Source organism: Phoca vitulina, unplaced genomic scaffold, assembly GCF_004348235.1.
Source record: "Phoca vitulina isolate PV1807 unplaced genomic scaffold, GSC_HSeal_1.0 scaffold71, whole genome shotgun sequence".
In the NCBI taxonomy this organism is placed as follows: domain Eukaryota; kingdom Metazoa; phylum Chordata; class Mammalia; order Carnivora; family Phocidae; genus Phoca; species Phoca vitulina.
The window spans coordinates 11,686,687-11,713,341 of NW_022589774.1; the positions used below are offsets into that span (position 1 = coordinate 11,686,687).

General features: G+C 36.7%; 1 protein-coding gene across 1 annotated transcript in view; it reads right to left on the reverse strand.

Annotated features, from left to right (window-relative positions):
- The window catches only part of TRMT1L (tRNA methyltransferase 1 like), a 53,627-nt gene that overhangs the window by 25,880 nt on the left and 1,092 nt on the right, over positions 1 to 26,655 (reverse strand). The window contains exons 2-10 of the mRNA XM_032393059.1: positions 22,450 to 22,557; positions 21,060 to 21,173; positions 17,638 to 17,702; positions 15,900 to 16,029; positions 13,958 to 14,081; positions 13,192 to 13,271; positions 2,965 to 3,211; positions 2,348 to 2,560; positions 62 to 252 (exon numbers count right to left, since the gene is read on the reverse strand). Of these exons, the coding sequence (XP_032248950.1) occupies positions 62 to 252; positions 2,348 to 2,560; positions 2,965 to 3,211; positions 13,192 to 13,271; positions 13,958 to 14,081; positions 15,900 to 16,029; positions 17,638 to 17,702; positions 21,060 to 21,173; positions 22,450 to 22,557 (1,272 nt within the window). The remainder of the gene's footprint in view (positions 1 to 61; positions 253 to 2,347; positions 2,561 to 2,964; positions 3,212 to 13,191; positions 13,272 to 13,957; positions 14,082 to 15,899; positions 16,030 to 17,637; positions 17,703 to 21,059; positions 21,174 to 22,449; positions 22,558 to 26,655) is intronic.

The following is a 26,655-nucleotide window of genomic DNA, read 5'->3' on the forward strand; positions in this document are numbered from 1 at the left end:
ACTTATTCATTGGAGGCTTATACATAAACACAATATACAGTCAAGAGAAATCTGAATTTACCTTCTACCATATTACCATCCTTCTGAAAAATTCTCTCTTCACACCACTGACAATGGATCAGGTACTGAATCTTCTTGGCTGTCTCATCTGCAGAGGTAGGCCCCCTCAAAACTCTCACGACAACCAACACAAAATGTTCCAGAGCCACTGCAAACAGTACCTCAATGCCTTTGTTACATCGGGCTGCAGCTCTGGAAAGAAATTTTTCAAGTTACTTTGGGGGCTTATCATTTTTCTTTGTTTGGCATTATATTGACAATACTAACCTGGACAGGAAACCATGGATGGGTTATGGGAAAATAAGGAAAGTTCAATTCTTAGTAGCAGTGTTTTTAAAAAATCATTACTGTAACTTTTACACAAACTGAAACACGGGTAACAAAGGATGCTTGGCAGAATCTTTAGTAACTAGACATTCTCCATTATGGTATCCTCTCAGTAAGACTACATCTCTGATTTTCAGTGTCACTTTGTTTCTTGTCATCACCACCACCCTTCTTCCTTTTTATCTACTCTTTTCTATAAAAGCTTCTTCCAAACAATGATTATTGAGGACTAACTACATGCAGGCTAGTATGTGCTGAATGTTCAGTGAAAAATGAATAGGCAAAGTTTTTGCCACTATTAATTTTATAGACTTTTGGATTAAATTCTAATTGATATACCATTTATGTACTTAGTTTTCCCTCTGCAGTTGTATGTACTTAGTTCATATGTATTAATTTCAACTTGTTGATATTACATCATAAACATTTTTAAGTATATACAATAGGTCCTTGGTGTGTATACATACTGGATATCAGAGTTTTCAGATAATTAGGAATAACACCAAAGGTATATGAAGTCTACTATAATCCGTATTATGTTGAGGTAGGAATTTCAATCTAAATGCTGTGAACCCAGTGTTGAGGCTAGTGAATGAACTGGCTAATCATGCATTATCTATACTCTCAGGGTCAATTTATATAATATTCTTCTTCTAGCAGAATATTCTGAATAAAGTGGGTGCTCAAAAAAAGAAAAAGCCTTTCTTTAACTGTTTAGAAATCCTGATGAAAAACAGAACTTTTTGTTTTGTAGGTAAGATCATTTTGCAGAATCAAGTTTATAAGCCATCATTTTAAAAGTTTATTTATGTTTATTTTTATTTTTGTTTTAGTAATCTCTACACCCAATATGGGGTCTGAACTCACGACCCTGAGATCAAGAGTTACATGCTCCATCGATTGAGCCAGCCAGGCACCCCTATAAGCCATCATTTTATTCAAACTATGTAAATAAAGGAAATGAAACAGACATAAAACAAACGATTTTTTGGGTGCTGGGGTGGCTCAGTCGGTTGAGCTCCAACTCTTGATTTCGGCTCAGGTCATAACCTCAGGGTTGTGGGATCGTGCCCCGCACTGGGCTCCATGCTTGGTGCAGAATCTGCTTGAGATTTTTCTCTCCCTCTGATCGAGCTCTCTCCCTCCCCTCACTCTAAAATAAATAAATAAATAAATAAATAAATAAAATCTTAAAAAAACACCAAAAAAACAAAACCAAATTTTTCTGGGCACTTAGGTGTCTGACTTTTGAGCTCAGCTCAGGTCTTAACCTCAGGGTCATGAGTTCAAGCCCTGTGTTGTGCTCCATGTTGGGCATGGCACCTACTTAAAAATGAATAAATAAATATAAAACAAACCCCACCCACAAAACCCCGAATTTTTCTAAATCTAAAAACAACGTTTGCATTTTCTTTTCATGGTGCTATCCCCCATCTACCCTACATTGTTAAAATACCTGATTTGACATTAACTTTCATTTTTATCTCTTCTTTCTTAAACTAATTTTTTTATTAACTTTTTTTTTTTCAATTAACATATAACATATTATTTGTTTCATGGGTACAGGTCTGTGATTCATCAGTCTTACACAACTTACAGCACTCACCATAGCACATACCCTCCCCAGTGTCCATCACCCAGCCACCCCATCCCTCCCACTCCACCCCCCACTCCAGCAACCCTCAGTTTGTTTCCTGAGATTAAGAGTCTCTTATGGTTTGTCTCCCTCTCTTAAACTAATTTTAATAAAACTTTTCATTGGAGAGTAAACTATTTTAGGCACAAAACTTTTAAATCAAATTATAACAAAAACGTTAGATTACCAAACAAATCAAGATTATGGACACGAATACAGAATTTGCACTTCGTGCATATTTTGAAAAATGCAACTGGCACTTTTTGTAATATTATCTCTATCATATACCCAAACATACTAGGTACGTTGTTGTCAATCTGGTACCTTGCCACTGCAGCTACAACAATTCTGGCCGCTAGTTCCTTGTAATATTCAGTTCGGACAATATTACAGCCGTAGTGACGCCGGGCAACATGCTGTGCCTTGGCATATAAAGAACTGATATCTGTAGACGTCACTGAAACTATGCCAAGGTTTCTTATATTTCTGAATGCAGAATCTAGATAGTTCACGGATGTTCCAAAAGGGTCTAGGTGTCTAAAATCAGAAAGAATACAGACATATTTAAAATCTTACTAGTAATCAAAATGGTACCACTATCATTATGTCTAATGATAAAATTCCATGGATTCAAAAGTACTTTACAAATCAATTTTAAATATATAATTCTGTTTTTAAATTAAGTAATAAAATGATCATATAATACGTCAGACATATAAAAGTGAATCAGGCTTAGAAGAAAATTGTCATGCCTGGGAATTTTATTTCAAATGCTAGAAAATGTACTTATTGCATTCCTTAGACCAATGGAAAAAACTGTATTAATGCAAATAAACAAACAACAGTCTTAGTCCCCCCAGCAAAAATCCAGGCCAGTTTAGAAATTGATAAACACACGCACACATACACAAAAAGTGACACAGCAAATTTTTTTCACTTACATGAAATCAAAGGATCTCAAATGCATCAGTACATTGGCATCCATTTTGGTCACCTTAATATTACCAAGGTTTTCCTCTCCTTCAAGAATATCATCACTCTCTTCCTTTTCCTTACTGTCCACCACCACTTTCAATTTGTTTAAATGGCAGTTTTCCTGAATCAGTGTCACAGAGTTCTCATTCAAGTCATTAATTGTAACCTTAACTGCACTTCCAAGATGTTTTGCCCATTGTAATCCCATTATCCCTTAAGAGAAATGTGAAGGAAAATGAATTTTAAATTATAGTAATTAAAGAATAAAAACAGTATATAATAAATATTTTATAAAAACAAAACCAAACTGTTTCAAAATCTTAATATTTTCATAAATAATTCTTTTTTTACTTTCTCACTACAAAGCCTCTGAAGAAAAGTTACCACACACACACGCACACACAAAATGTGTCTAACAGATTTTCATTAATACTTTTTCTAAAGCTTTTCTGTAACACATATTCAAATAAAATAACCATGTTTGCTCTGATTATTTTGGGGAATAGGTTTTCTTTGTAAAAATTTCTTACAATGGAATGCTTTTTTCAAACAAAATCTTACAGAGAAACCCAATATACAATATGAGTAAGAGTGGAGTTACTCTGCTTGGGGATGGGAAGTTGAAACTCCTCCTGCTGCAGTTTACCTAATGCACCAAAATACAAAAACAACTTTAGTGGACCACCATTTTTTCAAACACTGTACAACAGCATCATTGTGAATTAAACAGAACTCTGTATATGTAAGCAAATGATCAGGAATTCAGACAAAGAAAGTCTCTCCTCACAGGCTCCCTACACCTCCTGGATTAGCGCCGTAAGTGCCATTCGTTGCAATACAGGAGATGGTGGCACAGGCCCAGCCGCTGCGGATTAGAACCCTCTCTGTGCTACAAGTCTTGGCCAAAGTCTCCACTCACGTGCCTCATAAACGTAAACATTTAACATCTACTATGTGCCATGGTCTTTACAAATTCAGGTTCTCATAACAAGCTTGTGATTAGTTCTAATATTCACATTTTTAGAGATGGGAAAGCATGCAAACTGACTGCTATGAACTGATTTAAGTTTACAAAGGAACATTACAAGAAAGGACTGAAAAGCTCAGACATTAGCTTTAATGATTTCAGGTGACAAAAGAGTAGTTCATTGCAGCAGTATTCACCATAGCCAAGACATGGAAACAACGTTAAGTGTCCACTGATGGATAAAGAAAATGTGATATATGCACACACACACAAAATTACTATTCAGCCATAAAAAAGAAGAAAATCCTGACACTTATGACATCATGGATGGACCACTGGGGCACTATGTTCAGTAAAATGTCTGAGAAAGACAAATACTGTATGATTGCACTTATATGTGGAATCTAAAAAAACCAAACTCATAGAAACAGAGATCAGATTTGTAGGTTGCCAGAGGTGGGGGGGGGGGGGGATAGAGGGTGGAAGGATTGGGTGAAGATGGTCAAGAGTCCAAAGAAGATATACAGATGGCCAACAGACACATGAAAAGATGTTCAACATCACTAATGATGAGTAAAATGTAAATAAAAATGAGATATCATCCTTACACCTGTGAGAATGGCTACAATCAAAAAGACAACTGTTGGAGGGAGGAGCAAGATGGCAGAGGAGTAGGAGACCTAAATTTCGTCTGGTCCAGGAATTCAGCTAGATACTTATCAAACCATTCAGAACACCTACAAACTCAACAGACTGAAGAAAAGAATAGCAGCAATTCTATGAACAGAAAAGCGACCACTTTCTGGAAGGTAGGACGTGTGGAGAAGTGAATCTGAGGCGATATACGGGAAGGTAAGACCACGGGGGAGGGAGCCTCCGTCAGCCGCTACCAGCAAGTGATAGAGCCGCGGGACACAAAATCGGAACTTTTATGAGGTCCGCTCCACTGAGGGACGTCGCTCCACTGGCTAAGCAGGGGGTGGAACCCTAGCTGAGACAGTGTGGTCTCAGGACCCTCGGGGTCACAGAAAGACCAGGGGTGCCTGAGTGTGGCAGAGCTCCCAGGTATCGGAGCAGGGAAGCCGGCTGCAGAGATGGAGCCGAGGCGCAGGCTCTCAGCTTGGGGTTGCCATAAACCGTGATCTGCAGCACAGTCGGGCCACTGCTCCTCCAGCAGGGACCCAACAAGCGGCAGATCTGGGGAGACGCCCCTTCCTCCCCCAGGAGGAGCGGCGCAGCAGCGCACCACAGGGATCTGCTGGGTTTGGAGACTCCACACAGGGTCCAGTGCCAGGGATAGAAACACTCGGTCACAGGCCGGGGGAGCATGGAGTGCAGCCGGAGACTGGGGAGATGGGAGTGACTGACTGCTTTTCCCTGGGGGCGCACTGAGGAGTGGGGCCCCGAGTTCTCGGCTCCTCCCGAACCAGAGATTGGGAGGCCGCCATTCTCACTCTCATCCTTCAAAGCTGTACGGAAAGCTTGCAGGGAACAAAAGCTCCCGAGAGCAAACCCGAGCAGATGACTTAGCCTGGACTCGGCAAGGGCGGGGCAATTCCACCTCCGGCAAAGACATTTGGGAACCACGGCAAAAGGCCCCTCCCCCAGAAGATCAGCAAGAACAGCCAGCCAAGACCAAGTTTACTGACCAATGAGAATGGCAGAACTCCAGCACTAGGGGAACACAGCACATAAAACTCAAGGATTTTTTCCCATGATCCTTTAGTCTTTCAAAGTTAATTTTTAAAATTTTCTTTATTTTTTCTTTTTATTTTTTTAGTTGAATTTTTCTTCTTTCCTTTTTCAACCAATATCTTATCAATTCCTTTTTTAAAACCTTTTTTAATTTTCATTTTTACAGTCATATTCTATCCCTTCATTGTAGTTAACCTTATTTTTTGTATATATATGTTTTTCTTTCTTTAAAATTTTGTGATACAGTTTCCTCTAACAGACCAAAATATACCCTAAATCTAGTGTAAGACGTTGGCCTAGTCTCCTGCCTGATCACATTCTCTTTTTTCAACCAACTTCTTAACAATTTCTTTTTAAAAATCTTTTTTAATTTTCATCTTTACAGTCATATTCCATCCCTTCATTGTACGTACCCTTATTTTTATATATATAGATAAGATTTCTTTCTTTAAAATTTTGGGAAGCAATTTCTTCTAACAGACCAAAATACACCCAAAATCTAGTGTGTGGCTCTCTTCTATTAACCAGCCTGATCATATTCATTTTCCTTCTTCCTTTTTTTTTTTTTTTTTCCCTTTCTTTTCCCCCGGTTTCGGGTCTCTTCTGATTTGTTTAGTGTATATTTTTCTGGGGTCGTTGTTACCCTGTTAGCGTTTTGTTCTCTTATCCATCTATTCTCCTCTGGAAAAAATGACAACACGGAAAAACTCACCTCTAAAAAAAGAACAAGAGGCAGTATTGACTGCCAGGGACCTAATCAATACGGACATTAGTAAGATGTCTGAACTAGAGTTCAGAATGACCATTATAAAGATACCAGCTGGGCTTGAAAAAAGCATAGAAGAGGGGCACCTGGGTGGCTAAGTCAGTTAAGTGTCTGCCTTTGGCTTGGGTCATGATCCTGGGGTCCTGGGATCGAGCCCCGCATCAGGCTCCTTGCTCAGTGGGAGTCTGCTTCTCCCTCTCCCTTTGCCCCTCCCCTGCTTGTCTCTCTCTGTGTCAAATAAATAAATTAAATCTTTAGGGAAAAAAAAAAGAAAAAGAAAAAAGCATAGAAGATATTAGAGAATCTCTTTCTGGAGAAATAAAAGAACTAAAATCTAACCAAGTCGAAATAAAAAAGGCTATTAATGAGGTGCAATCAAAAATGGAGGCTCTAACTGCTAGGATAAATGAGGCAGAAGAGAGAATTAGTGATGCAGAAGAGAGAATTAGTGATACAGAAGACCAAATGCTGGAGAATAAAGAAGCTGAGAAAAAGAGATAAACAATTACTGGATCACGAGGGCAGAATTCGAGAGGTAAGTGATCCATAAGACGAAACAATATTAGAATAATTGGGATCCCAGAAGAAGAAGAAAGAGAGAGAGGGGCAGAAGGTATACTGGAGCAAATTATAGCAGAGAATTTCCCTAATTTGGGGAAGGAAACAGGCATCAAAATCCAGGAGGCAAAAAGAACCCCTCTCAAAATCAATAAAAATAGGTCAACACCCCAACATCTAATAGTAAAATTTACAAGTCTCAGAGAGGAAGAGAAAATCCTGAAAGCAGCTCAGGACAAGAGGTCTGTAACCTACAATGGTAGAAACATTAGAAGGGCAGCAGACCTATCCACGAAGATGTGGCAAGCCACAAAGGACTGGCATGATATACTCAGAGCACTAAATGAGAAAAATATGCAGACAAGTATACTATATCCAGCTAGGCTGTCACTGAAAATAGAAGGAGAGGTAAAAAGCTTCCAGGACAAACAAAAACTAAAAGAACTCATAGACATGAAGCCAGCCCTACAAGAAGTATTGAAAGGGGTCCTATAAGCAAAGAGGGAGCCTAAAAGTAATATAAACCAGAAAGGAACAGACACAATATACAGTAACAGTCACCTTACAGCAATAAAATGGCACTAAATTCATATCTTTCCATAGTTACCCTGAATGTAAGTGGGCTAAATGCCCCAATCAAAAGACATAGGATATCAGATTGGATTAAAAAACAAGACCCATCGATATGCTGTCTGCAAGAGACTCATTTTAGACCCAAAGACACCCCCAGATTGAAAGTGAGGGGGTGGAAAACCATTTACCATGATAATGGACACCAAAAGAAAGCTGAGGTGGCAACCCTTATATCAGACAAATTAGATTTTAAACCAAAGACTATAATAAGAGATGAGGAAGGACACTGTATCATACTTAGACGGTCTATCCAACAAGATCTAACAACTGTAATTATTTATGCACCTAACATGGGAGCAGCCAAATATATAAGCCAATTAATAACAAAATCAAAGAAACACATCGACAACAATACAATAATAGTAGGGGACTTTAACACCCCCCTCACTGAAATGGACAGATCATCTAAGCAAAAGATCAACAAGGAAATAAAGACTTTAAATGACACACTGGACCAAATGGACTTCACAGATATATTCAGAACATTCCATCCCAAAGCAACAGAATACACATTCTTCTCTAGTGCCCATGGAACATTCTCCAGAATAGATCACATCCTAGGTGACAAATCAGGTCTCAACCAGTACCAAAAGATTGGGATCATTCCCTGCATATTTTCAGACCACAGTGCTTTGAAACTAGAACTCAATCACGAGAGGAAAGTTGGAAAGAACTCAAATACATGGAGGCTAAAGAGCATCCTACTGAAGAATGAATGGGTCAACCAGGAAATTAAAGAAGAATTAAAAAAATTCATGGAAACAAATGAAAATGAAAACACAACCGTTCAAAATCTTTGGGATGCAGCAAAGGCAGTCCTAAGAGGAAAGTATATAGCAATACAAGCCTTTCTCAAGAAATAAGAAAGGTCCCAAATACACAACCTAACCCTACACCTAAAGGAGCTGGAGAAAGAACAGCAAATAAAGCCTAAACCCAGCAGGAGAAGAGAAATAATAAAGATCAGAGCAGAAATCAATGAAATAGAAACCAAAAGAACAGTAGAACAGATCAACGAAACTGGGAACTGGTTCTTTGAAAGAATTGACAAGATTGATAAACCCCTGGCCAGACTTATCAAAAAGAAAAGAGAAAGGACCCAAATCAATAAAATCATGAATGAAAGAGGAGAGATCCCAACCAACACCAAAGAAATACAAACAATTACAGGAACATATGAGCAACTATATGCCAGCAAATTAGACAATCTGAAAGAAATGGATGCATTCCTAGAGATGTATCAACTACCAAAACTGAACCAGGAAGAAACAGAAAGGGCAGAAAACAGAAACAGAACAGGGTAACAACGACCCCAGAAATATTAATGAGGTGCAATCAAAAATGGAGGCTCTAACTGCTAGGATAAATGAGGCAGAAGAGAGAATTAGTGATACAGAAGACCAAATGATGGAGAATAAAGAAGCTGAGAAAAAGAGAGATAAACAATTACTGGATCATGAGGGCAGAATTCGAGAGGTTATAGTATAAGTATTGAAAGGGGTCCTATAAGCAAAGAGGGAGCCTAAAAGTGGCTCTATAACCACTAAGGAAATTGAAGCAGTAATCAAAAATCTCCCAACAAACAAGAGCCCAGGGCCAGATGGCTTCCCAGGGGAATTCTACCAAACATTTAAAGAAAAATTAAATACCTGTTCATCTGAAACTGTTCCAAAAAGTAGAAATGGAAGGAAAACTTCCAAACTCATTTTATGAGGCCAGCATTACCTTGATCCCAAAACCAAAGACTCCATCAAAAAGGAGAACTACAGACCAATATCCTTGATGAACATGGATGCAAAAATTCTCATCAAGATACTAGCCAATAGAATCCAACAGTACATTAAAAGGATTATTCACCCTGACCAAGTGGGATTTATTCCTGGGCTGCAAGGTTGGTTCAACATCTGCAAATCAATCAATGTGATACATTAATAAAAGAAAGAACAAGAACCATATGATCTTCTCAATAGATGCAGAAAAAGCATCTGACAAAGTACAGCATCCATTCTTGATTAAAACTCTTCACAGTGTAGGGATAGAGGGTACATACCTCAATATCATAAAAGCCATCTATGAAAAACCCACAGCGAATATCATACTCAATGGGGAAAAACTGAGAGCTATTCCCCTAAGGTCAGGAACGCGTCAGGGATGTCCATTATCACCACTGCTATTCAACATAGTACTAGAAGTCCTAGCCTCAGCAATCAGACAACAAAAAGAAATAAAAGGCATCTGAATCGTCAAAGAAGAAGTCAAACTTCTTCTTTGATATAGTATCATCTGCAAAGAGTGAGAGTAATAATCCTAAAATTTGTACGGAACCAGAAAAGACCCCAAATAGCCAGAGGAATGTTGAAAAAGAAAAGCAAAGCTGGTGGCATCACAATTCCGGACTTCAAGCTCTGTTACAAACTGTAATCATTAAGACAGTATGGTACTGGCACAAAAACAGACACACACATCAATGGAACAGAACAGAGAGCCCAGAAATGGACCCTCAACTCTATGGTCAACTAATCTTCGACAAAGCAGGAAAGAATGTCCAATGGAAAAAAGACAGTCTCTTCAACAAATGGTGTTGGGAGAACTGGACAGCCACATGCAGAAGAATGAAACTGGACCATTTCCTTACACCACACACAAAAATAGACTCAAAATGGATGAAAGACCTAAATGTGAGATAGGAATCCATCAAAATCCTTGAAGAGAACACAGGCAGCAACCTCTTCGACCTCAGCCGCAGCAACTTCTTCCTAGAAACATTACCAAAGGCAAGGGAAGCAAGGGCAAAAATGAACTATTGGGATTTCAAGATAAAAAGCTTTTGCACAGCAAAGGAAACAGTCAACAAAACCAAAAGACAACCGACAGAATGGGAGAAGATAATTGCAAATAACATATCAGCTAAAGGGCTAGTATCCAAAATCTATAAAGAACTTCTCAAACTCAACACTCAAAGAATAATCCAATCAAGAAATGGGCAGAAGACATGAACAGACATTTCTGCAAAGAAATCCAAATGGCCAACAGACACATGAAAAAGTGCTCAACATCACTCAGCATCAAGGAAATACAAATCAAAACCACCTCACACCAGTCAGAATGGTTAAAATTAACAAGTCAGGGAACGACAGATGTTGGTGAGGATGTGGAGAAAAGGGAACCCTCCTACACTGTTGGTGGGAATGCAAGCTGGTGCAGCCACTCTGGAAAACAGTATGGAGGTTCCTCAAAAAGTTGAAAATAGAGCTACGCTATGGCCCAGCAATTGCACTATTGGGTATTTACCCCAAAGATACAAATGTAGTGATCCGAAGGGGCCTGTGCACCCCAATGTTTATAGCAGCAATGTCCACAATAGCCAAACTATGGAAAGAGCCTAGATGTCCATCAACAGATGAATGGATAAAGAAGATGTGGTATATATATATATATAATGGAATATTATGCAGCCATCAAAAATTTGAAATCTTGGCCATTTGCAATGATGTGGATGGAACTAGAGGGTATTATGCTAAGCGAAATAAGTCAATTAGAGAAAGACAATTATCATATGATCTCACTGATATGAGGAACTGAGAAACAAGACAGAGGATCATAGGGAAAAGAAGGGAAAAATGAAACAAGATGAAACCAGAGAGGAAGACAAACCATAAGAGACAATCTGAGGAAACAAACTGAGGGTTGCTGGAGTGGTGGGGGTGGGACGGATGGGAGGGCTGGGTGATGGACAATGGGGAGGGTATGTACTATGGTGAGCGCTGTGAATTGTGTAAGACTGATGAATCACAGACCTGTACCCCTGAAACAAATAATACATTATATGTTAATAAAAATAATTAAAAAAGAAAAAAGAAAACAGTTGGTGAGGATGCAAAGAAAAACGAACCCTCATTCACTGTTGATGAGAATGTAAATTGCTGCGGCCACTGTGGGAACCAGTACGGAGTTTCCTCAAAGAAGAAAAGAAATTGACTGGGAATTTACCCAAAGAAAATGAAAACACTAATTCGAAAAGATATATGCATCCTTATGTTTACTGCAGCATTATTTACAATGGCTAAGATATAGAAGCAACCCAAGTATCCATTGATAGATGAATAAAGAAGATAGTATACATACACAATGGAACATTATTCAGCCATGAAAAAGAATGAGATCTTGTCAGTTGCAACAACATGGACGGACCTGGAGAGTATAATGCTAAGTGAAATAGACAGGGAAAGGCAAATACCATGATTTCACTCATATGTAGAATTTAAGAAACAAAATACACAGAAAAAAGCAGACTCTTAAATAAAGAGAACAAATTGGTGGTTGCCAGAAGGGAGGTGGGTCACAGGATGGGTGAAATAGATTAAATGTAAAAAAAAAAAAAAAAAGAATAAAGAAAAAGGGTTGTGTAAGAGAAAATGCTGGCAATTAAATTTGGAAAAGTAGGTTGGGATCAAATTATGCAAGATATTAAATTGCTTTTAACCACTACTTTTCCCTGCAAAGAGAACTTAAAAAGGACAGCTAACTCCTGCTTTCATCCTTTTGTTACAAAATTCCCCAAAATATACTCCTATTACTGGTAAAAACAACTTGGATTACATAGAGGTGGCTTCTTAGAAATGTTCTACCCTTTCTATTACCTTTTCTTTACTGTTAAGTTCTTTTGGGAAAAATGTTCTCAGTGTTTAAAATTCCCTCTCACCCCACAGCCGAATGACTAAGCAGTTTATTGCATCACAAAAAAAGAGAGACAACCAAACATCAAGTACTTCCTGATTGCAGTGAACGAGTATTCTTGAATAAAAGAAAATCGTATCTGAAACTGATCAAACCTGAAAATCCAATTACCAATTTACAGAAATACAGGAGACAGAGGAACATGTTACAAGAATCATGGAGATACCATCAGCAAAAATCTAGACTCTGGAAAAGTCTATAAGGCAAACAAGCTGTATGTCAACAAATAATTATCACACATACAAACAAAATGATGGAAGTGAGTATAGATTAAGAAGAGATTTAGACATATCAAACAATGAAATAGTCTTTATTTGAATTCCTACTTGATTTTTTTAAAAAATTGTGAGATAATTGGGCATATTTAACATTTGATGATATTAAAAGAATTATTCTTAATTTTTTTAGATTTGATAATGGTATCATGGTTTTATTTTTTTAAAATCCTAAAAAAGATAAATAAATAAAAATCCTTATCTTTAGAGATCCAACTGAAATATTTACAGATCAAATGACATATCAGTGATTCGTATCAAAATAATGGGGATGAAGGATGGTGGAAGGAGTTATGAGGGAAAGTGCATGGGATACAGCTACAAGAACAAGCGTAAGTTGATAATTTTTGGAGTGAGTGATAGATAGCAAAGGATTCATTTCTTATAGTCTACTTTTATATATATTTGAAATTTTTCCACAAAATTTCAAATATATGGGTCTTTAAGTTTCGGTTCTTAATCAAAATATTCTGCCAGATAGAATACCCATATAAATTTTCTAAGAAAAAATACTGCATAAATCTGATAATTAAAGTGGGGTTCCAAAAAAAGCATTACTTACCAGTGGCTCCGAAGGCATCTAGACATTCCAAAGGTTTTCGTTCCTCCGCCAAAGCAGCCAAGGTACAGAATATTAGCTGCCTAGAAGAAAGTATAACAATTTGAAATAATTTTACTGTATATGGCTCCATCACTGTAGATTTTATTTTATTTAAGAACAGTGAGATGGGGCGCCTGGATGGCTCAGTCGGTTAAGCATCCTGACTCTTGATTTTGGCTCAGGTCATGATCTCAGGGTTGTGAGATCAAGCCCCACATTGGGCTCAGAGGAGGGTGTGAAGCCTGCTTAGGATTCTCTCTCTCCCTCTCCCTCTGCCCCTCCCCCACCTCATGCTCACACATTCTCTCAAAAAAAAAAAGAATAGTGAGAATTGGGGTTCCTATTTACTGTACGACCTGTTTTAAAAGATGACCGAGTAATATATTTCTTTCCTAGTAGTACAGGAACTAAACATTTGTGAAATTAAACTATCAATCTAATTGGGTTTTATAAACAAGCATTCACCATGAATAATGATTTCATAAATAAAATTGCCTACAAAAGCACCAGCCTGTTCATTAATTATATAAAGTTAGGCCTATTTTACTCTCTGAGAAAGAAATTAGTTTGGTAGGAAAAAAGAAAATCATTCTGAGAAAATACTAAAACAGATGATTTTCATTCTGTACCTAGTTTTAAATTTCACTATATTAGAACATAAAGATTAAGGTAAGGTAATCTGTAATAATTTGAAACATCCCATAACCCTTTTTCCAATTTATCTTACCGATTTAGTTTCATTTTGGGATTAAAATAGGAATCTGTTTTTTGAGGTATAGAATAGTTAGGACAAACTTGTACATCTGTGTCTGCCTCTTTCAAAATTTCATTAGGTGGTTTTGCAGCAGAAGCTAAAATGAAAAAAAAAAAAAGATTTCCAGTGAAATACAGTAATTCTAAATATCTAAAACAATACACATTAAAAGAAATAACTTTCCTTTATAATACTTTGTTAATGTAATCAATTAGGTAAATAACGAAAAAAGAAAAACAACCCAAAACTGATTTATTCAGTACTGTCTCTAGGAAAGAGTCGCACTCAAGTAAGTATTTGGTGAATTAAAGTTTATTAAGTTAAAATCTTATCTGCCAAGAACATCAATATATCTGTATTACGAAACCTAGTTAAGAACAATAAGGCTAAAATAAAACAAAATCTGGGACTCCTACTCCTGGGTGGGTCAGTCGGTTAAGCGTTTGCCTTTGGCTTAGGTCATGATCCTAGGGTCCTGGGATTGAGTCCCACATTGGGCTCCTTGCTCATCATGGAGCCGGCTTCTCCCTCTGCCTGCCACTCTGCCCTGCTTGTGCGTGCGCTCTCTCTCTGACAAATAAATAAATAAATTCTTAAAAAAATAAAATAAAACAAAATCCTAAAATACCTTTATTGTTCATCAACCACTATACTGTGTCTACATAGGTTGGCTGCTAAATATATCTTACTGTGATATAATGGTTATAAAGTTAGTATCTCTGTTTCATTCCATAAACCATCACAGATGACTAAGAATCACTATACTTCCTGAACGTGCTTGATTTCAGAACACTTTCTTATAACTACAATTATAAAACATAAATTATATTCAAATGGGTATGAAGTAATGGGGAAAAAAAGAGTCTACATTTAGTATACATTAGAATCATTTAGCTATAAACCCAAATGAAATACTGATGTGTTTGTGTGTGTATATTTTAAATATTTAAGAAATGAGACATATATATCTCTGTGGGGAAAAATACAGATTCTTTATGTATGGATTTCTTGATAATATTGTAATCAGAATGTTAACTACATGGCAACCATATTTCCCTTTTTACAGTGCCAAATCACAGTTAACATTCCCTAGCATTGTATTTTATATTCTTCTACACCTACCAAAGTGGCATGTGACATATCTCAAAAGATCAGCCTTTCTCAAACCAGATTCTATGAGAAAATTAAGCTCTATAGAAAATTATTTCAGTATTTTTTTCAATTCTTGAAAGAAAGGTACATAATACCATTCTAGATGTATATGAGAGAAATTAATTCATTACATACAACGGATACCTTAGGGCATGAGGTCTTAATTCTTTTTTTTAAAGATTTTATTTGTCAGAGAGAGAGAGAGAGAGAGCACGCATAAGCAGGGAGAGCGGCAGGCAGGAGGAGAAGTAGACTCCCTGCTGAGCAAGAAGCCCGATGTGGGACTCGATCCCAGGACCCTGAGATCATGACCTGAGCCGAAGGCAGATGCTTAACCAACTGAGCCACCCAGGCATTCTGTTAATTCTTAAGAGGGGCTGCCTCAGTAATAACAAGCTATTGATAACCTGATTATCACTTCAGGATAATAAATGGTCTTTATATAACTCTACTTCCTTCTTCCAGTGTTTTTCAACAGTAAGTATAACATAGCTATGTATAATCTTTCATTAAGATACCTATGTTTACTTTAGCATCAATCACTTTTTTTACCCACATTAAATATATTTGTTAAACTGAGGACAGCTGAATGTTGTTGGGCGCCTCACAGAAAGAAAACGAAACCTGAAGTAATGAATTAGTAGTTAACTAAATGATTTGGTTAAGTCCCTATATTTTATCTACCTGATGTCTGAGAAGAATAACTGGACCACTGTTTAAGGATTTACTTATGAACATATGTTAATGAGATTGCTCAACTTACCAGCAATATACCTGGATTTCGTCTCTCCTTTATTCACATGTCGCCTAACATGTCCCAGCATATCGGTCCTTCTGGTGATTGTTGCTGAACAAATGATACAATGATAATGGGCGCCCATTTTACTGGATATCTATCAAACAGAGTATTTAATTTAAATGTACAGATAAGTTACTAAGACAATGAAACAGAAATTTAAGATTGCAAATTTAAGTATTTTAGTGTATCTTGGGCTTAATGGTGTAGAAGATGGTATTAATATTGCCATCCAACTTTGAAGGGATCTTCACTTCCTTATCTATATTTACACATGCTTTTTACTTACTTTATAATAGACTACAACTTTAATTTGTTTTTCCCATTCATTCTAGTCAGCATATAACTGTACCCTATTTTCTATAAGTAGCACCTATAAAAATGGCATAAAATTAGCAGGACTGTGTAACAATTTTCTCCAGGAAAATAAAGTCCTGATTTATAATGTTTGCAGCTTTCTGTGGTATGTGTACTCTACCATGTTCAACTTCAAGCTACAATTGTGTCAGATTTCAAGCTACTGATGTGACATCACTAAATGTGAGTCTGGGAAGAGACGTGTAATATCCTACTAGAGAGCATGGTTACCATGCAGATATAATATATTTATAAAGAACACGGACAACAGTAAAATAGATATCAGGAAGTAATGAGATTTGAGTACTCACTACCTTTGTTTGTAATACAATTTATGCACTTTAAAATTTATACAATTTAATTTTTAATGATGGCCATTTTTAACAACCAGCTTTCAAGGTTTCTAGAAATATGAGCTAGTTTCACCATACCACTGAATGTTAAAAACGTAATAAAAAGTCTAATAGTCCAAGTAAAAAATTTTCACTTTATAATTTCTCATTTAGCTGAGAATAAAAAGACTACTCCAATGGCTTTTTCCTACTTTTGATGCCTTTTACCCTTAGAGCTTCTACCTCCTATTTACTTGGGCTCAAATAGCAAATAGAGAATAGTCGAGAACATTGCATAGGGTTCCTTATAGTACTGTCGTTATCATATTCAAAATGTCCTGGATAGGGTTGATGGACCAACCACTGTCCTGACTACTGCTTAAGAAATGCTTGGGTTTTTTTCTCCCCAGCATTTTACTCTTTTTAGTGACCTGAAAAAAAATTAATAACGAGGACTTCTTAAGCTAATATGCACTCAGGATAGTATTACTAAAAAATATTTTGTAATTTGTATCCCCCCAAAGTTAAATGTATCCTAAAAATGAACATAAGTACTTTTAAAGATATTATTAAGATTTCAGAAAGTTTCTTGATTCTGTCCATTGACAAATTAAAAGAAAGAGCATAGAGAAGGTAAATATGAATTGACATACTAAGATATTTACTAAACATAGAAATTGAAGGCTCTTATTCCATAATCAAAATTTATTTTAAAAGAAAAATATTACTTTTTATTTAAATTCTCCATTCCAAAATTAGTAAATAGGGTAACTTTCCTTTTGAACACAAGGGAAAAATTTATCTGAAAATTAAAAACTACACAATGAAAAGTTCAATACAGCAACTCTTTTTTTCATATATCTCATATTTTTCATGCTATGATAATCTGAAAGCACTCATACAAAAATCTTAAAGTAAACCTCATTGCCAAATATGTCCACAGCCTTAAAGCCAAGTAAAAATTATGCTTTCTTTAAAGAGGGCTAAATTTAAAAAGAAATCTAACATCTGATTACCTGTTCTCCAATAATGTTTGGTTTCACTGGTCGACAAGGTAAGTGACAGATGCACATCCTGTAACCTAAAGTGAAGAATTGATGGTTGTCATATCAGTGTTCATTAAATATTCAATTATCGTTAAAAATTATTAGCAAATTTTATTTTGTAATAACTGGATTCTTCTTTTATTTATAAGGTCATAATTTATTTGAATGAGACTTAGTTTTATATATTTGTTATATAAGATATAGTACAAAAACAAATATATGAGATCCAGGTTTGAATTCTGGTTCTGCCAAGACTATGTGTTTTCTTGGATTTGTCATTTAGCTTCTCTGGGACTCAATTTTATCATCTGTTCTCTGACACTGTGACCTTTTCTAGGCTTCACCTTCTTTGCCTCATACTACATTTGCCATTACACAGCCTCTTTATGATATGGCACTTAGTTCTCTCCCATCCTTCTTAATCTTCTTCATATGTCCTCTTCTCTCTCTCCTACTTTTCTAAAAGGTAGATTTTCTATAGGCTTGATCTGCTACATGACTTTTCCTCCTCATTTCCTTGGTAACTTTAATGCCTTTTATGGTTGCAACTATCTCCCCTGGGGGAAGGAATTCCAAATTCTAGCTCTAGTTACTAACTCCTTCCTGAGGACTGGATCTCTATTTCTGATTGCCTGCTGAGGATGTACCACTGGGTTATCAGGTCAGTATTTCAAAAATCTGTCAAGGACTAAATATATCATTTCGTCTTGAACCAGGTCTCTTTTTCATTTTTTAAATAAATGATAATGCCTTCCAGTTGTCCTAACTGTAAGTGATCTCTAACTCCTTTCTTCTCATACCTTGCATCTAATTGTTTCTCTTACTTGTACATACGGAAGTATCCCAGGACGTAGCAACCTTTTTTTTCCCCCATTGATATGTACTCCTATGGTTATCCCATCCAGTCTTTTTTCCCCCAAGATTTTATTTTATTTATTTGAGAGCAAGAGAGTGAGAAAGAGAGAGAGAAGCATGAGAGGGGGGAGGGTCAGAATGAGAAGCAGGCCCCCCGCCGAGCAGGGAGCCCGATGTAGGACTAGATCCCAGGACTCCGGGATCATGACCTGAGCCGAAGGCAGACGCTTAACCAACTGAGCCACCCAGGCGCCCCATCCCATCCAGTCTTATGGCTTTAAATACCATCTATATTCTGACAATTCCCAAACGTGTATCTCTAGTCCCAACCTTTCCCCCAAACTCAAAATTCTACAGGCTACTTGACATCTCCAGGAGATGCATCTAAACCTTTGCATGCCTAAATCTGCAGGCTTGGCCTTTTCCCCTATACCTGGTCCTAATGCAGTCTTCTCTGCTCAGCAAAGGATACCACCATTTTTATAACTGCTCAAGTCTCAAGCTCAAGCATTCTTAGCTTATTTCCCCTCACATCTCACTTTTTCTATTCCTTCAGCAGGTCTCATTGCTTCTACCTTAAACATATTTGCCAACTACTTTGAGACTTGCTTGCTAAAACAAAAACTGTGATACTTGCCATCTACCAGATCATGACCATGTAAAAAAATCCAACAACTTAATGTACTTAAGAAAGTAAAGAAATGCCATGAGCCATTTAAGAGATGAGAATAACTTGGAAGACAAAGACTAACCTAAAGGTTACACAATGGCTTAAATAAAGAATACAAAAAGAACTTTTTGATAAAAAGACACGATTTACTATACTTTCTTATAAATAATTAAACATAAAAGACATGATGGCCTCTAATTTAGTCTCTAATTCCCTTTTCCCTAAGTAACTAGTGATAACCTTTTACCAGTACTACTAAGAAGATAGTTCTGACTTCTTTTCTGGGTGTCTCATACTGGCTATTTCATCCAGTTTGGTTAAAACTCCAGATAACCACACTTAGCAACACCTATGCTCACAAAATCATATGCAAATATAAGTATGCATATGCTTAACATGGATATTTAGGGCTTTTTTTGGGAGATATTTTTTGTTTTTATCTAAATGTAATATCATAAAATCTTACACACACACACGCTGTTTTCAATAGCAGTTTATAGTGGAAATCCTTCCAAGTAAGCTAGTATGGATCTAATATGTACTCTTTACAATGGCAGCATAATATTTCATGGTATGTATACACCATAATACAGTCAACCAACCCTCTTTTATTTTAGTTTCAAGTTTTTGTCACTAAGTAAATGCTGCAGTGAATATTCTTGTACATCTATCCTTATCAACTGATTCTTTTACTCCCAAAAGAGGGAGTACCTGGTGGAGAGATAAGTGTATTTTAAATTTTAAAAATGTTGCGAGATCTCTTTCCAAAAATGCTGTAATAATTCATATAATTCACTCTCAGAATCTAATAATTGATTTTATCTAGGAAGTCTTCTTACTTGGTAAGATCTCATCTTCTGTTCTTTAATTTTATTCTTTATGAGACCTCTTATTAAATTTAGTCCCCCAAATTGTGTCATTTTTGTCACGACTGTAATTGGTGCCTTTTTTCTAATTTCCATTTATATAGAGTAGAGAAAGGTTATGATTTCAAATATTTATCTTATATCCCACTACTCTTACTAAGTCTCATCTTTTTAAGCCATCAGCAGAAAAAAAGACATTGTCTTCTTTTTTTCCAATATTCATACCATATATTTTATTTTGTTTTGCATTTATTACGCTTTCAAAATTATGTGTCAGATGGTAGTTGTTCTAACATAAAAGAAAAAGTATAGCTTTTTAAAACATAGTTCAGGGACGCCTGGATGGCTCAGTCGGTTAAGCTCTGCCTTTGGCTCAGGTTATGATCCCAGGGTCCTGGGATCGAGTCCCACATTGGGCTCCTTGCTCCGCGGGGAACCTGCTTCTCCCTCTGCTTGTGCTTGCTCTCTCTCTCTAATAAAGAAATAAAAATCTTAAAAAAATAAAAAAATAGGGGTGCCTGGATGGCTCAGTCGTTAAGCGTCTGCCTTCGGCTCAGGTCATAATCCCAGGGTCCTGGGATCGAGCCCCGCATCGGGCTCCCTGCTCCGCGGGAAGCCTGCTTCTCCCTCTCCCACTCCCCCTGCTTGTGTTCCCGCTCTCGCTCTCTCTGTCAAATTAATAAATAAAATCTTTAAAAATAAAAATAAAAAAAATAAAAAATAAAAAAATAAAACATAGTTCAAAAAGTTATGGGGACCCCCAGGACCAAGCAAAGTACCCAGTATAGAACAGATGCTTAAAAATGTTTGCTAGAGTAAACTACACTTGCAACATACATCTACTGCCTAGAGAGTTACATGGTCATTTACGAAGAAATACATTAAAAGGACATCAAATCCCTCATAATTTTAAATGGAAAATATTTATGTTCACAATAAAATTCCAAAACTTCTATCAAATCTTGACTCATTTACTTTTTAGCAAGCACAAAAATACTAACCTTCAAATTCAACTGAGACTTTCCAGTGTAAATTTTGAAGGTGACGACGAAGCTTATGGCTATTACAAGCTCTGAATTTCTCCTTGGGGCACAATGGACAAGACTGTTTGTTTCCTGACCGGAAAAAAAAAAAAAAAAAAGAACCAATAAAACACAGAATAGACTATTAATGCCTCGATTTAGCTACAAAAGAAGTAGTAGGGGACTCTCTCCACCCAACACACATACTTCTCAGATAATGTCTATGTTAACATTAGGGAGAGTCACCTCTGCCTCAACAGGTAGTAGTTAATAATCAGCACATGGTCAGTGATTGATTTTTTTACCCTAAAACTCTCCTCTCTGGGGCTAGCTGATATCTTTGTTGCCACTGGGAACAGAGAAAATGAGAAAGTGATAAAGTACATGATATCCCTCCAGCCAAAATGCCTGCGAGAGACAGCATCACTATGTACTTTGGACAGGGGAGAAGGCAGTACCTGTCACCGTCGCAGAGAGGCAGGAGCAGGGCAGACAGTGTAAGCACCTGCTCTGGCAGCAACAAAAACAGTGAACATGCAGAGTAAGAAAAATGGAAGGAGTGAAAGGAGTAAGTGGGATCCCAGATAACTGCTATTCTGGGCCAGGGAGCATGGTTAGAGCCACCGTATCCTATTAGTGAATTTCTAAGTTCTTCCTTCTTTATTCATGAAAAGATTATGGATTGTAAAAATAGAAGTCTTATTTAATCAGAAATGTAATATATCTCAAATAAAAACTTTGATAGTAACAAAAAAATTAAAATCTCAAATTCAGGTTTAAAACGATAAAAATATACAAAAATAATGAGCAACTCGCTTAATTTTTAATCCAACAAATATCTTTAACATATAGCACACTGCAAGTAGAGTCAAAATTAATTTTTCAATATACTCTGCTTACTTCAAAAAACCATGAAGTGATACTGAGGATGGGATTCAAGCACTAAGGATGGCAAGACAGTAAGAGAGGAGCTGGAGGAGCTTGAGGCCTGACAACAATGAGGAACTCTTGTTCCAGCCTTAAATTGCCCACCTGGGGACTTCGTTTACATGACCGAATATAAGCCTCTTGTTATTAAAGGCACTGTTTTTTGGATTTCTGTTACTTATAGCTAAATGCAATTCCTAACTTACAGAAGACACAGTCCTTATATATCCATGAAATTGTAATTTCCTTGAGGAACTGTGAAACAACTTGTCCCCAGCACCTGTGAATGTAGAAGGCTACCAATTTCCTGAATGAAAAAGTTTTATTATTGCTCTAGTTCAGTGGCAATAAACAAGTCTACTCTCAGCAAATTTTCATGAGTTGAAAGACAAAAAGCCAATAGAAATTAAGGGGGAAAAAAACCCAAAAAATATGGAAATACCTGCATCAAGATTATCTGAGTTCAATGAACTGGCAGAGTCAAAATCTTCAGCTACGAAGGCTAACTTCTCTAGATCAGCAAGCTGCCTTTGGATTGAGATGTGTCTCTCTGAAAGGAAATTTTAAGAGTTAGAAGATTATGTGTTAACAATCTGAATTCCAGTTCTGTTTTTATTTGATCACGTCACAGATACTCCACTTTTATTTCCTGTAGCATCGTGCCCAGTGCCTAGATGGGGAATACTGCTGCAATTCTGCCTATAAAATGACAAGCGTGCCTCAGAAGGCAAAAAGTTGGGGAACAACGCTAACTTCACACCTTTAAAGTTTTATCTAATTATTCAATATAATTCTACAAAAAAATGTTTTTACTCTGTACAAAATGCTGAAGTAAGAAACATAAGCCACGCTTCCTATCTTTAAAGAACTTTCAAGAGGGGCACTTGAGTGGCTGTCGTTAAGTGTCTGCCTTCGGCTCAGGTCATGATCCCAGAGTCCTGGGATCAAGCCCTGCATCAGGCTCCCTGCTCAGCGGGAAGCCTGCTTCTCCCTCTCCCACTCCCCCTGCTTGTGTTCCTTCTCTCGCTTTGTCTTGGTCAAATAAATAAATAAAATCTTGAAAAAAAAAAGAACTTTCAACAGGCAGGAGAGATATTATGTTACCTACTAACTGTAATACAATGCAGGATGAAATGAATACTAGGGGTAAAGTAATATGATGTGGGCATACAGAGGAAGGAGGAATTAATTCCAACAAGTGTCTTTGAGAATGTCTTCACTGAAGAAATGGCATTTGACTGTGACTATGAATAGAATTTCAATAAGCAGAGACTTGGTGGCTGGCCTTATAAACTGAAGTAATCTCATGAAAAGCATAAGGTGTAAAAAAATACAGCCACCTCTATCCCACCCCTGGTTGGAATGTAGTATGTCTGGAGAATGGAGGTGGCAGAAGAACAAACAGCCAAAACTGTACAGATCATGAAAGGCTTAAATTCTATGTAAGTTAGTCTGGACTGTCCTCTTCCGGCAATGTGAAGTCTTTGCAGGTTTTTGAGGGAGTGAATGGTAGGATCTGAATGCGTTTCAGGTTATGTCTGGCTGTAGAACCAAAAATCAATAACGGAGGTGAGAAGTTAGTAATAGAAAGGTACAGAACAGATGGTAAAAAAAAAAAAAGAACTTTGGGTGTGAGAAATAACCATGAATGAAGAGTGCATTCAAGAATGACTCTTAAGATTTCAAGTTTATACGGTTGAGAATAATGGTACCATTAACCAATAAAGGAAGAGGAAAACATTTTTGGCAAAAAGAAGAGGAAAGGAGAAAAAGGAATTTAGTTTTTGACATAGTGTGTTTGATGTACTACTCATACTCATCCTCAAGTTCAGTATGCAGTTGAGTTGTTTTTGGAGTCAGGAGGGATATAAATCATAAATACACAGTAGGTGAAACTAGGAGTTGAAGAAAGCCTAAGGAAAAAAACATTGTGAAAAAAAGAGAAGAAAAAGGCCAAAATCCAGTCCCAGTAACATATTTTTAGCTCTCTCAAACATTACACATTCTTCAAATGACATATTTGTAAACTTTGGAATATATGAATAAATCTTTCCAAAGTATATTTAACATATTCTTGATTATGGGCATGGGGGATGCATTCCCTAATGCCACTGAACCCACTACTGATTAATATAAATAGTTACAATTCAGAAGTGACATATGGAGGGATGTAGGTAACGTAAGAGACACTGAGGAAAAATAATCAGGAGGGTAGATTCAAAAACAATAAATGGCAAGGAGAATCAAGATAAGGCAGATGCCAAGAAAAAAGAGAATGTAAAAGATAACTGTTCAACACTAAGTATCGCAAATAGTTGTAGAAATCAACAGAAAACTACTGGATTTAGTATTCAGCAGGTCTCCAGTGATCTTTAAGAAAAAAGGTTCAGGGGTGTCTGGGTGGCTCAGTCGGTTAAGCGTCTGCCTTAGGCTCAGGTCATGATCCCAGGGTCCTGGGATGGAGCCCCACATCAGGCTCCCTGCTCAGCAGGAAGCCTGCTTCTCCCTCTCCCACTCCCCCTGCTTGTGTTCCCTCTCTCACTGTGTCTCTCTGTCAAATAAATAAATAAAATCTTTAAAAAAAAAACAAAAAAAAAGAAAAAAGGTTCAGTGAGGTGTTCCAGAATACAAATGGGATTGGAAGAAGAAATAAAGTATAGAAAATCACATAGATTATTTCAAAAAGTGTGGCAGTATAAAAAAGGAGATAGGTGGTGCTTTTTCTTTCCTTTTAAGGAGAGACCTGAATATCCATAACCCAAAGGAAAGTAATGTTTACAAAGTAGGACCTTGAATATACAAATACAAGAAGACTAGGAGCTGAAAATTGGCAGGAAAAGATCCCCAACCAGAGAGGAGATGATGGTAAACCATAAGGCTCTCTAGTACTCATTATTCAGTTAGGTTATACAGTTTAGAACCTTAAAAACCTTTTAAATTCTGTTCTTGGTATTGCTACCTTCCTGCCTATTCCTTTCCAAGCTTCACTCCCAGTTCCTTTTTTTCACCCTTCTATATAATTTGTGTCCTTGTTTGTTTCCCCCACAAATAAACAGTAAGCGGCAGGGGATATGACTTCCTCATTTTTGTAATGGTTAAATGCCTAGTACAGTATCTTGCACACAGCAGGCACTATGGCTTGTTAAATAATTTAAAAAAATCATTGGTCTTTTTGGATGCAGTAGCACACGGAGTCAATAATTTTGGAATTCAGCACTATCAGACATTACTGCTGAAATTTATTAAAAGACAAATTTTTACCTCATTTTTAAACGAGAAAAACAAAGAGCAACAAATCTTATCGTTTAACTTGTCATACCAGGTATTGTTCAAATGACTTTATAATAAGATGTAATTTCTATAATAGGCAAAACTTTTCCCTTATGAGCAAAAACTTAATTGCTAGGTGAGACCGCAAGATTCAGGCAACGAATCCATGTGTACAAATCAATCCTTTGAATTTGCAATCATAAAGGCTTTTGGCTTCCAAAGTTCAAAGTTCTGTTTATGTGAAATTATATAGTACTATATCAGCCTGTGCTTACTGAGATCATTCTAAGTTGTACAAAATAAGAGACGGCCCTGGTAAGTTAGAAGAGAACAATGAAAATCCTGTGGTCCACTATTAAAACTCTCAAAGATCTGTCTAAAGATTCATGATATGCCTATGTATGTACACCTCTCAAATCACTTTCTGTTTCAAGACAGTAGATATCAGACAATCTGTACTTATATCACTCAAACTTTTTGTAACATGCTAATAATCCCAAAGTCAATAGGCAAACCTCTTGTTAAATCAGATGAATCCAAGATGCTAGGAGGTTCTTTTACAACTTCTGATACTTTTTCCTCATTTTTCAGTTCTATTTCAGATATGCCATCTTCATCTTGCCTAGTTAAGACTGATTTCAAAGGACTAACTAGACCACGTAAAAATAATTTTTAAAAATGTGATTAATACATATTTCTAATGCATTTTGGATTTCTCAATCATTACATATTTGCCCCAGTAATGCATTTTTCAGGTTTCTCAAACATCATACATTCTTCAAATTACATACTTTAAATTGTGGAATATGTATCTTCCCAAACTATGTTTAACATTCTTGCTGGTGGGGAGGTGGAGAAAGCACGCATTCCCTAAAGTTGCTGAACCAATTTTGATTAATATAAACAAATTCAATCTAGAGGTGAGGAAGGGAGGCTACTTACTCAGGAGAGTGTACCACCGCCTCCCCCTCCCCCCCCCAGTTGTGGGTGAAGAAACGATTGTCCTTATTTTGCACCTACAAGCTCTGAGCTTATATGAGGAGAGGCATACCTAAGGCACGCCTTCTTTGTCTTTTCTGTGATCAGCTGTACTTTTTTTTTTTTGAAAAGGACTTAAATCATTTAATTAATTTCCCCATAATTTACAGATGAGGAAACTGAGATCCAGTCAGCTCTACTCTTTAATCTACTATAACAATTTTTATGAGGCTTTAAAACTTCAAAGTAACTCTATCAGACTACAACTACCCAAGTGTTGTATAAATATTAAATTCGCAACTGTCCTAGAAGTAGCAAAGAAAATGAATTAATTTATTTTGTTATAATTTAGAAAGAGCATAAGGGTCAATTTATGGACCACAAAGTAATTTTTTAAAAA